The following is a 13,365-nucleotide window of genomic DNA, read 5'->3' on the forward strand; positions in this document are numbered from 1 at the left end:
CATTGGTGACCTTTTTAAAAGTTGAAGGGGCGATTTGTTTCAAAAATTAATTTGAGGGCCAAAAGTGAGCGATTGAGGTAATTCGAGGGCCGCCCAGGTAGTTTGCCCTATATTTTATAACCGTTTCCCTCTTGTCATAATTATTAATTTATCTCTCATACCATAATTATTAATTTATCTTTTTTAATTAATTTATATTTTATTTTATTAATTTTTATTTCTTAATTATATATTATTTTTATTCATTAATTTTATATAAACTTATATTTAATATTATATATATATATTTATAATATAATAATAATAATAATAATAATAATAATAATAATAATAATACGTATAATATATAATAACGTTTAAATGATTTATTAAACTTAAAATAAAATTATAAATTTCTCTTTTATATTTATTTCTCTCATATTTATAATATATTTTCCTAACTAATTTCCGTTTTGTAATACTAATAATTAATTTATTTTTTATTTTATTTTTCCTCATTTATATATATATATATTTCATATTTTCTTGCACATAATTTTTATATTTTTTTTAATAAAATAAAATTATAAATATTTTAATTTATTTTAAAATTTTATTTTCTTTTTCCTCATTTATATATATATATATATATATATATATATATATATATATATATATATATTTCATATTTTCTTGCACATAATTTTTATATTTTTTTAATAAAATAAAATTATAAATATTTTAATTTATTTAAAAATTAATATTAAGCGTTTCTCACTCCTAAAATCTATATATAGTATATTTTATCATTAATTTTATATAAATATTTTTTTTTCATTTTATTATTTATATAATTAATTTTCTTTTATTCATTATATATTTTATCTATTATAATTAACAAGGATTAAATATTTATAGATGCATAAAAATTTAAATTAAATCCAAAAAACACAAGTGGTCTAATAGTTAAAGTGTTTACATTTAATATTAGAGACTAGTCTCAATTTATGCGAATTTATAAATATGTGATTGTGTATGTGGGTATGAGTGAGTGAATTTGTGGTCGATGTGGATGACATGTGTGAGTCCCTACGTAAATGCGTATGTGAATTTGTGTTTGTGATTGATGAGAAAGACCAAAAGTAAGGGTAAGATGACATATGCGGGTCCTTACATTAATGGAAGGCCAAAAGTAAGGGTAATATATACAAATTGCTCGAACGAAGATAATATCTATAATGATGTTTAAAACTAAAATTTTAGGGTGATATCTACCAATTTTTTACACATTTTATATGAATTTCTCATCAAACTCTCGCGGTACAATCGTCTATCTTTTCTCCTTAGGTATAGTTAACACAAGAATGGGAGGTGGGCGTCGACAACGAAAAAGAGACCAGAGGAAAATATTCGATCTTGATTTGAAGAAAAATGAGAAACGAATGAATACGAGGATTCGAAATTAAAAGGAAGCCAATGATTTTCTACCTCCGTGGATTTTGAAAAGTTTTTTTTTAAAATTTTAAATTAATTAATTTTTTATTTTACACATTTTATATGAATTTTTAATCAAATTCTCACGGTTTATCAGATTCTCGCGTTACATTCGTCTCTCCTTTCTCCTTAGGTTTAAGTCTTCTTAAATCGACACTCCTTTCTCTTTAGGTATAGGTAGAACGAGAAGATGAGGAGGGCAACGCCGACCTGACTGAGAAGGGCGACGATGACGCAACGGAGGAGGGCGACGACACGCAACGGAGGAGGGCGACGACAACGTAAGGGAGACATAGAGGAAAATATTTGATCTTGATTTGTAAAAATGGGAAGCGAATGAATACGAGAATTCGAAATCAAGAGAAAGACGAGTATTCTCTGTATCCGTAGATTTAGAAAAGAAAATAATTTTTTAATATATTTTTACACATTTTATAAATTTGTCTCTCCTTTCTCCTTAGGTTAAGGTATTTTTTAAATTGACTCTCAATTTTTCTTAGGTATAAGTAGCACGAGAAGAGAATGTGGGCGACGACGATGCAATGAAGGAGGACGACGACGTAAGAGAGACCTAGAGGAAAAAATTTGATCTTGATTTAAAGTAAAAAAGGGAAGCAGACGATGATTTGAAATCAAGAGGAAACCCGATAATTCTCTGCCTAGAAGGATTTACAAATTTTTTTAAAATTATTTATTATTATTATTATTTTTTCTATAACAAAACCTAATAAGATATTTTATAATAAAACTATAAATAAAATTGTATTTTAATGAATAATATTAATATTTTGTTTATTTATATATATTTATATATATATATATATATAATAAAAAAATATAATAAATAGATTATATATATATATTATAAAATATATTTAACTCTATATTTTGATATGTTTTAAATAATTGATAAATATTTATTAATTTAATTTATAATATTATTATAAATATATATTTTTTATATAAAATATTATAAAATTGAATTATTATTTTTTTTAATAAAAATAATAATTAATGTTATTGTTTAACTAAAATAAAATTATATATATAATAACACTTAAGTATAAATATATATGTATTTTTGAAACAAGAGTTTTATGGTGTTGACATAAAAAAGATGGTTCAATATTATTTTTTAATAGACATTTCACATATATTTTAATTAATATTTTGACTTTTAATATATAATAAACTGTTTTCGGAATTATAATTATGTACAAAATAGAAAAAAATACAAACATATTTTTCTCAAATATTATTTTCGCCAATTTAAGATAGTGTGATAATTCACGTTAAAAAAAAAGAAAATTTAAATTAAATTAATAGAACGAAAAGACTAAAATTTTGAATAAATGACCATATTTGTTTTATTTTATTTTAATTATATTTAAAAAAAGTTTCTATAAAGAAAAATTATAATAAATTTGAGATTAGATAACTTCACAGAATTAATATTAATAAAAATAAAAATGTGAAAGAATATATACACAATATTAAAATTTCACAAACTTATATATTTAATATATATAGTGTCTAACAATTATGATATTATAAAATTAATATCATACATAATTTAATAGTAAATTTATGTAATAAAATTTAAATGATTATTAAATTTTTATAATTCACGTGTAAAGATGTAAATAAAAAATTGAAACTTAAATGTGTCAATTTTTATATAACAAAATTTAATTAAAATGAAAATTTATGTTTATTGTATTTGATTAAATATTTTTAAACTACTGAATATAACCTCCGTTAATATATTATATAGTGTGATTCAATTTTTTTATATAGAAAATTTGATTTTTTTTATATATTTGTCCGTTGGAATCGCACGGAAATCATGTTAGTTCATTTATTGGAGCCTATTGTACTAAATTTTTCATTGCATAGGATTTGAAATAATCCTGGTATATGTGGTTGTCTTCTTTAGTTATGTCTCTGCTGACGCGAATACGCTGCACGATTGGAGCTAAGATTGATCAGGTAATGTAAAATATTTATTCAGATGCTCTATTTAATAGAACCGGGGCTCATTTAATACCGAATGCATTTAAATAACCGGTCATGCTTCATTAAATAGCCGGAAGCATTTAATACCGGACGCACAACCTTTATATAACCGGAACATTAAATACCGAACGCGCTTCTGGGAAACCGACTGGTAGACATTATTAACTGGTTGAGCTGTCTTTTATAAACCGAAGATACTACCGGTCAGACTACCGATTACGCTTGCTGAGCGGTAGAGCCGATTTCTACTACCGAACCGATCCACTACTTTGCCTACGTGACAATTACGGTATTTTCTCAACTTCCCTAAAATAACAAAACTCTAATTATTATTTGCAGCTGGTGAGATTCAATCATCGGTCACCCATGTGACAAGCATGAGTGATTATCACTACACTACAACACCTTATTACCTTTGAAACAATTAATACATTTGATATGACTTAGCAGTTATATATATAATTTAACTTATATAATTAATTGAACTTAGTTTTATCCATTCATTATTAAAAAAAATTATAAATTATATTCTAACATAACATACTATATTTAACTTCATCCTTAACCAACATGCAAATTAGTGGCCTTGGATCCTGTAACTCCTTTAGTTCCAAAATTGCTTTCTCCAGATACGCAACCAAGTTAATCACTTCTTTTCTAGTATGCAGCAAATAAACATCTAAGTTACTAATACTTAATATTAATGCAACCTCATATCCAACATAACATAGTTGGTGTAGGGTATGATTTTCCCAATAATTTAGAACATATAGATAATAAAAGACATGATATATAGTTATATAATTTACACTACTGCTTTCAAAGGAAATATTAAACAATAGCATAACCGTCTAACGGGCCTGGTTTGATGAAAGGTTATTCCATATCATCCAAATGATCAACTAAAATACCATTTAAAAAAATCACTTACAGTTCAAAGGGAGTATTGAACAATAAACACAAAATAAATAAGCAATTACTTTGTTGAAGAGAAGCTTAGACCTACAAAGTTTGATGTCAAAATCAAAACTGAACACTAGCAAAAATGAATAACAAAAAGTTAATTTGATGAATCTGAGTTTGTCAGCCTTCGTAAAAAAGATCAAAGAAAAATGCCCCATAAAATGAGTGTTCATAATACCTTGCCTATATATGCAAATGTCCTAACATTCGACTTTGGTTGAGAATGTATTACAGTATTCTGAAATTAAAACTCGAATGAGATGATTTGCTCTAGTTTTAGAAGTAATATATCTAGCCTATGATTGTAATTGTTAGAGAATTCAATTCAGAAATACATTTCACAATTTTCATCATCTTCTTCTCTAATTCTACCGCCTAATGATCATACATTGGAATACTAAAAATCACAAATCTTCAGTTGTGGAGCAGTACTTCCATCCAATAATGTGTTCTCCAATGAAAGAAGTATCAACAACTAACTATAAATCTAAATCTAGGTTAAATAGTAAGTTCAAGAATACCATTGAATGACATGAGTAACTGACTCTTGATATTAGTTGTTGGAAGAAGAAACGTTAATGTAATTTACACAAATAAATCCATATATAAAAGATATAACAGAGCACAAGAAAGGTATTACAATTTGATAAGAAAGAAAGAAAGAAAATCGCCTATGGATCGTCTTCTTTCTTCAGCAAAAGTCCTAAAAAAGTACATGTGAATTGGTAAGAACTAACAAGTCCTAAAAAAGGCCTTACGCTTATTTATAATAAGAAAGTGGTATAGATCAAGGGAAAAAGGCCTTACGTTTCCAATATCAAATTCAGCATCTTGGAGATAACGGTTGAGCAGATTCACGGATTAATGTCACAGGTGGGTCTTTCTTCTCTTTCCAACTGTTTTGTGATTTTGGATCTTGTAATTATACCTAATAATCACATTCTCTCTTTGATCAGGTTATAAAGGACATACTATTCAATTCAGTTAGACAGCCCAGCGGTGGCAGCAGCAGCAGCAGACACAGTTGCTGTGAACATTCTTCTGGTCCTGAACCTATGGTTGAAACCTAATCAAAATCCTCAATGGATTAGCAACTCTGTTTCTGACATATATTTTCCTCTCTCTTTAAACCCCTACCCTAAACCTTGACGTTTTTTTTGCTCTATGTGAATTGAAGAAAGCTAAGGATATTCAGCAGCTTATTCTCCCATGGGTTTACTTTGCCAATTGCTTTTGCTTAGGTATGTTTGATACAATTCAGTTTATATGTTCCAGCTTATTTGCTGCTAATTGGTTTGATGGTGTTATGAGAGAGACAAAATAAGAGATAACATGGTTGTTTGGAACTGTATTTTACATAATACAAAGCAAGCAAAGCATGAAAGGAGAAAATTATGAAAAAAATACAAAGTTGTTTTTAAGTTATAAGTTGCAAAAGAAAAAAGAAAGAAAGAAAAAATCCAGATCTCCAGGTCCGTGTGATCAAGTTGTTGTGGCATATCCTCCCTCCAAGGCTCCAATTCAATCACCTGGACCCTGAGTTGTGGGTAATAAATAATATTGCACAATCACACATTTGAAGATTTGCCTATTGTCTATCGGGGCTCGAATTAAGTTCATTAATGTCTAACCCGGCTTCATTAATTATAGTGAGATTGAAAATGTCTAATTAATATGGAAAAAGAAGAAGAAGAAGAAGGACTGGATCATGTATGTAGTAGATATTGACGACATAGTCTTGCGAGAGAAAATAAAAAGAATTGTTTTTTCTTCATATTCTCCCTCCCTATAATCTCTCCTTATTTATATAATTTGATATAATATAATTTATACATTATTTTAAAATTATTCAAATATTCAAATATTTGTTTTTAACTTGTAAACCAATCAAACAAACCCCCATAAATATATGATGGCTTAATTATATATTTTCAGTCAAACAAAACACCCATAAATTTTTTAATTACTAATAATATTTAAAATTATAAAACTTTATTTGTTCATAAACATAACATGAATATGTGTAATTATTTTTCATGCAACGATTTGATAATTAATATATATGTACTTAGTAGACTTTATAAATACATGAATTCAAAAAATAATATACTTATAACATTGGAAAAACATTAAAAATATCTCAAATCTATTAATATGAGTTTTACAATATACATGATTAATAATAAGGTATAAGAATATAACGAGGTTGAGGTTGGGGTTGAGGTTGATAGACACGAATTAAAGGTAACTCAAGTCCGTGAATAATGTTTTTGAATCCATTGATTTTGCAAGGAGGAAGTTTATCCAAATAATCTTGTCGGAGTTTACAAAATACTTCCATCGTAAGAAGACTATCTGAACCAGCCTGATGACTCTGAGTGCCCGATCTTCTTTCCACTTTAAGAGTATTCGCCAATTTGTCTAACCCACCGTAGAGTCCATCGAAAGACTTCATAACGTGTTTGAGGTCGAAAACTGATTCCCCGAATATTTGCCTGACTAGAACCATGAACATGATCGGATCCGATGGAAGGGGACTTCCGGTTAGAATCTTGACGACGAATCCAAAGTCATAGGCACCATGAAAAGTGATCCAAGCGCGAGGAATCTTAGAGCCCAATACTCCACAATCCGTCAACATAGAGATTAACAATCCCGAATCAATACCATCTACTTTGTTTCTTGCAAAGTCAATACCCTGATTCTTTAAGAGTGCTATGGAGTCTGAGTTGTGAACATCTGAATCAACGTCAAAATCCTTGATGTTAAACTGCCACACAAAAGAACTTACATATCCGGAACGAGGGTTGGGAGAAGTTGACAGTGTTAGACCAAATTGGATTAACTTGAGAGCGTCTACATTGGCCTTCATATAAGAATAGTTAGTCTCAGGAGGTAGACTCGAAAGACAATAGTTTGGAACGTCCGGCTTGTAGATAGTGCCGGGGAATTCCGTATCGAATGACACAAACGGTGTGGAAGGAAGGATTTTATAAATCATATCAATCTCTTCACTAACATTATAGTTCCAAACTTCACGAATGCTATTGTTGGAGGCCATGACTGTAAAATAAGAACTAAGTATTGTGAGTGGAAAAATAAAATAAAGTTATGGTTTGAAGAGAATTTATAACTAATGGATCCAAAAACATCTCATATAAAATTAAGTTTAATTTTAATCATATTCCTATTTTTAATCATAAAATATTATTATTATTATTTATTTTAAATTTAATCCACTAAATAATTTGAATTAACAAATTATAAATTCAATAAATTTAGATCATCTTATAAATATCATAAATAAAATTATAATTATAATTATCATTATAAAATTTAACGATTATTTTGATTTTTATGCTTAATTAAATGGTTTATAATATAGAGGGAAGGGTATCATAAAAGGTAATATATATATATATATATTAACCAATGAGATAAAATAAAATTGGATAATATAAAAAAAAAAATGAGGGTATACTTACTTAAATCTTAAATGTATCCAAATTCTATGATTAAAACCCTTTTCTCTTTGTTTTTTAGTTGTATAATTTTAATCTCAATCATCATCCTAATTTTAATCCTAAAATATTATTATTATTATTATTTATTTTAAATTTAATCAATTAAATCATTGGAATTAACAAATTATAAATAAAATAAATTTAGAATTTTTAATTACATTATCATCTTATATTTATTATAGACAAAATTTTAATTTTAATTATAATTATAATTAAAATGTATTATTTCATTTTTATTTTAAATTTAAAGATTTTTTTGTTTTTTATGTTTAATTAAATGATTTATAATATAAAGTGAGTGAATATATTAAATATTAATTTAAAAAACACGGAAAAAAAGTAATATATATTATATATATAAATAAATATATATATTAACCAATGAGATAAAATAAAATTAGATAGTCTAAAAAAAAAAACAATAGAATCTAAACTCTTTCAAATTATTAAAGGTATATCTACTTGAATCTTGACCTAAATTTTAGGCTTAAAATTTTATTTTTTTTGTTTTTTAGTTGTACAATTTTGATAATAATAATAATAATTATTATTAGAGGAGTGATAAGGGGAGATAATTTGAAAAAAGGAATGATGTGTCATTATATCACTAGTTATAAAAAGGATAAAGGGTGGGGGAGAGAAGAGAGATAAATTTTGTTTTTTTTTTTTTTTTCCGTCATTACCTTTAAAATTCTCTCTCCCAATTTATCTCCCACAATCATTTCTCTTATTATTATTCTTTTAAAATTTAATCAGAATAGATTAAATAAATTTAGAATTTTTAATTACATTATCATCTTATATTTATTATAGACAAAATTTTAATTTTAATTATAATTATAATTAAAATGTATTATTTCATTTTTATTTTAAATTTAAAGATTTTTTTTTTGTTTTTGATGTTTAATTAAATGGTTTATAATATAAAGTGAGTGAATATATTAAATATTAATTTAACAAAATACGGAGAAAAAAAGTAATATATATTATATATATATATATATATAAATATATTTATTAACCAATGAGATAAAATAAAATTAGATAATCTAAAAAAAACAATGGAATCTAAACTCATTCAAATTATTAAGGGTATATCTACTTGAATCTTTACCTAAATTCTAATTCTAAGCTTAAAACCCTATTTTATTTTTTTTAGTCGTACAATTTTGAATTATTATTATTAGAGGAGTGATAAGGGAGGGAATTTGAGAGAGGTAATGGGGAGAGAATGTGTCACTATATTACTAGTTATAAAAAAGATAAAGGGTGGGGGAGAGAGAAGAGAGAGAAATTTTGTTATTTTTTCGACCAATCAGAATGCACCACGTTATTACCTTTAAAATTCTCTCCCAATTTTTCTCTCCCAATCATTTCTCTTATTATTATTATTTTTAAATTTAATCAATTAAATCATTTGAATAGATTTAATAAATTTAGAATTTTTAATTATATTATCTTATAATTATTATAGACAAAATTTTAATTTTAATTATAACTAAAATGTATTATTTCATTTTTATTTTAAATTTAACGATTAATTTCTTTTTCTTTGTTTAAATATATGGTTTATAATATAGAATGAAGTGAATATATTAAATATAAACAGAAAAAAAAATATATATATATATATAAACCAATGATAATGTAATCTAAACTCATTCAAATTATTGAGGTTAAATTGATTAGATACTTATTATTGTTATTATTGGACGCTTAAAACACTGTTTGTTTTTTATAGTTTTAGAATTTTTATTTATTTATTTTATGTGTTTGAATGTTTTAAATTATTTTTAAAATAATTAGAAAAATGTAAAAAAATAATTTTAAAAAGAAAAAAAATAATTTTTTTCGTAAAAACCTAACAAACAATATCAAAATATTATAGACCCAATTCATATTTACTTATTTATATAATATATAGTTTTATTCAAAGTTATTATATGTTTTAATCTCTTTCATCTAACTCATAATAATATCAAAAGTTTGATTTATTTTTTAATAAAATTTAACATTCTATTGAAATTTATTTTAATTAAAGTAGTGTAAAAAATATGAAATGAAAATACATGTAACTTTATGCGAAAAATTAAACGTACCTTATTCCTTTATTCCTCCTAGAGCGATCCAAAATGAATATAAAGTTAAGACTCAATACTAAAAAGCAAGAAACTAAAGAATATTTTATGTTATTATTTATGTTTTTGTTAACAAGTATTAATGATATATATACATAAATTTAGGAAACATCCTTAGCAAAATATAACTATAATAATATTCTAAACTTTAAATAAAGTATTTCCTAAATATATAATATTCCAATATCCTAAATATATAATATCTCAATATATATTATCTATAAATTAAATAAATTAAATTTTAAAATATTCATTTTAAAAATAAAACTAAAAATATTTTTAAAAAAACATAAAGTTAAAAAAAATCTTTAAATTTATTCAAAATACAAAAATAGAAAGGAAAAAAGTTTTAAAATATTATATAAATTATTTAATTTACTTTTTAATTGAAGTCATGTCTATAATTTATTTTAACATCATTAAATTTTAAAATTAGCGTTCATTCATTGTAGACTAATTAAAATAAGTAAATTAAACACTATAATTTTTTTTTAAAGTTCATAATGATATGATAAATAAAATAAAATTTAGGGACAAAATTAGTTAATAGGTGTAGCAATAATAGCAGTTATCCTTGTATATTTCAAATTTTTTATGTCAAACAAAGTTAAATTTGTTTTATTTTAAATTTAAGTCATCTAATTCTATTTTTCATATTTAACTTAAGAAATTTTACCAAGTCAAGGGAGTGCGTTAAACTAATATTTCTGTTGTTTTTCATTGAAGGTTAAATCATGTTAACTATTATATGAACATTTCCAAACTTCCAAACATAACTATAAATGTACTATACTATATACATTACACTTAATTTTGACTAGACTTCTCATAAAAGAGATAAAAAAAAAATAGCATCTATTTTCTTAACAATATTAACAAAAAAAAAAAAAAAAGAAGAAGAGTGTAACGTTTCAAAAATTCATCCTAAATTCATTGTTGAAAATTCTAGAGGTTTAAATTTAATAAAATTATATTAAATTGTTTACATTTTTTCCTTAAAAATATATTTTTTTTATCTTTATCATAAGTAATGAGAAATATATTTTTTTATTCTCACTGTTTATATCTTAATTAATCTCTCATAAATATAATATATATATATATATTAAGTCAACAAATTATAAATTAATAATTAAATATAAAAAATATATTAATATTTATTTTAATTATATTTTGTTTAATATATCAAATTATATAATTTAATATACTAATATAATTAATATATAAAGATATAATAGTCTTGATATATTAGTTTTAGATCCAAAATTTAAATGTTGAGTATTTGAAGTTTAAATCATTGTTATCTTTAAATATTTAAGTTATTAAGTATTTTTAATTTTTTATTTTATCAACATTGTTATAGTAATAATTCATATATAAAAAAGTTTAGTTTAGACATTGAACCATTTAACTATATATTATATATATAAAAGTTAACAGTGGCAACTCAAATTTAGGGTTATGTTATTTATACATATTATTATTACTATTACAAGATATTTCTCCTTGAGTTGTAAATAGAGGTTGTATAATTTCAATATGTATTATTAATTGATCAGGAGATGGCGGCAGGGGCAGCCGAGGTAATTAAATTAGGTTGATCAGATTGGTCCACCCCATCTACACTCCTAAGCCAATAGGTGCGGTTAAACACGGCTGCATTCTCGGGGACGTCGTTCATGACCCACTCTTGCCCGGCTGGAAAATATATTCCCGACCGAGGGTGCGGGACCCAGCACCCATCTCGGCTTCTAATCGGTTCTTCGACCTTGCCTTTGTTGAGCTGCTTATCTGCCTTACCAACTAATTTGCTCATAGCACGCCCGTTACTACCGGCTGCCCTGAAAATAAAATTTCAAATTACTAAGATCATGATCATTATATGAAATGAAATGAATTGAATACCTAAGAAACTGCATCTTAGTCTTTAAATTACTGGCCATAAACACTTAAAAATATTAGATTGGAGCAATTAAGCAATTAGCTATGAATAATTGAGAGTACGTACTTCTCAGATGGCTTAAAATCTTAAATATATAGGTACCAAAAAGGCATTGGTTGATTAGGCCTTGTCCAAACAAGGAATAAGATTCACCCTCTTGTCTTATCTTTTTACTATTATTAATAATATATTTGTTGTATGTTTATGGGTGTTAAATCTAAAAAAGAAAAAGAGATTTTCTGTGGCTATAATGAATTAATTGGTCATGTTTGTTTGGGATATTGGAGTTCCTTTGAAAGATGCTTTACGTACTAAATAAGGGACTAAAGATAAAGTTAATTAGTGGGAGGCAGCAGCTACAAACACCTCTCCCGTATGTATCATTCTTCTATTTCAGTCATATTGGAATATATATAATAAATATTACGTCTTTATTATTTATATAAATCTAGAATAATTGGATTATGTCTTTTCTCACTTTTTATTTTATTTTATTGGTTTCAATTATAGAACTTAGTGGTTTCACCCATTAAAACGAGGTCAAGCTCTACTGAATCGAAAAAATTATTAATGTTTCTAAACAGAAGGAGACGAAAATGATAATAAATCTAATATTAAAAGAAAAATACATTTTCAATTATAATTGTTGAAATTGGCACATTTAACTTCAAAAATAAAGTTTTTTTCGTTTGCATTAGTTTACCAGTACATTGTTTATTGTGCTCTCCCTCATTTTCTCATTTTTCTTTTCTTTTTGTCAAATTCATGGTATGGTGCATTTCAAAAATTACCAATTATTGAAAATATATATATGAGTTGAATTCTGACTCATTTCAATCCAACTCATATTCATAAATTATATGATAATGTGGATTATATTATTACATTCAATGGATAGTAGTTTGTAAAATATGCAATTATAGTAAAAATTAGTTGTAAAGTGTACATATAGAACAAAATAAAGTGGTCGTTCAATCAAATCTAATATGAAGGTAGGTAGGAAGGAAGGAAGGAAGGAGAATCGTGCTTCTTATTAAAATAATAATGTACTAACTTATGACTCATGAGCCCGATATAAGAGTAGAAAGAATTACCTTTTGCTAATTTAATAGCTTTGTTTGATTCCACCTTTACAAATTTGATTACTAGAGTTTAATTAAAGCTACAACCATTTGAAGCAAGAGTTTCTCTCGATAATTTAACAATAATATATATATAATTAATGTTGCTTAATTTTTAAAGTGTCCGGATTGTCGGGTCGAGTGCTGTGGTTAATTTGAATATATATGTGAGAGTAAATTGATATTTG

At 25.1% G+C, this 13,365-nt stretch overlaps 2 protein-coding genes and 1 long non-coding RNA gene across 3 annotated transcripts; 1 reads left to right on the forward strand and 2 right to left on the reverse strand.

The window, feature by feature from the left end:
- Window positions 1-5,280: 5,280 nt before the first annotated feature.
- LOC124933024 lies at window positions 5,281-5,794 on the forward strand. Its single transcript, XR_007098805.1, has 2 exons — window positions 5,281-5,325; window positions 5,409-5,794. It is a non-coding gene; the product is annotated as an uncharacterized LOC124933024 (long non-coding RNA).
- Window positions 5,795-6,628: 834 nt separating this feature from the next.
- Window positions 6,629-7,513, reverse strand: LOC124929682 (probable CCR4-associated factor 1 homolog 11). Its single transcript, XM_047470082.1, has one exon. The coding sequence runs from the start codon at window positions 7,511-7,513 to the stop codon at window positions 6,629-6,631; it is 885 nt and encodes a 294-aa protein (XP_047326038.1).
- Window positions 7,514-11,654: 4,141 nt separating this feature from the next.
- Window positions 11,655-12,082, reverse strand: LOC124928729. Its single transcript, XM_047468976.1, has 2 exons — window positions 12,020-12,082; window positions 11,655-11,955 (listed from the first exon to the last, which is right to left on the reverse strand). Exons 1-2 carry the CDS (start codon window positions 12,055-12,057, stop codon window positions 11,670-11,672), a joined length of 324 nt encoding a protein of 107 aa, XP_047324932.1. The 5' UTR covers window positions 12,058-12,082; the 3' UTR covers window positions 11,655-11,669.
- Between the last annotated feature and the right edge of the window lie 1,283 nt (window positions 12,083-13,365).

The sequence above is a fragment of the Impatiens glandulifera genome, chromosome 3 (genome assembly GCF_907164915.1).
Source record: "Impatiens glandulifera chromosome 3, dImpGla2.1, whole genome shotgun sequence".
NCBI classification, from domain to species: Eukaryota; Viridiplantae; Streptophyta; class Magnoliopsida; order Ericales; family Balsaminaceae; genus Impatiens; species Impatiens glandulifera.

What these genes read in the sequence shown, in the direction of transcription:
- LOC124929682 (XM_047470082.1), bottom strand. Translation starts at nt 7,513, where the DNA reads ATGGCCTCCAACAATAGCATTCGTGAAGTTTGGAACTATAATGTTAGT.
- LOC124928729 (XM_047468976.1), bottom strand. Translation starts at nt 12,057, where the DNA reads ATGGCCAGTAATTTAAAGACTAAGATGCAGTTTCTTAG. An exon ending in ACTAAGATGCAGTTTCTTAG is followed by an intron (nt 11,956 to 12,019) that starts GTATTCAATTCA and finishes TTTTATTTTCAG; the next exon opens with GGCAGCCGGTAGTAACGGGC.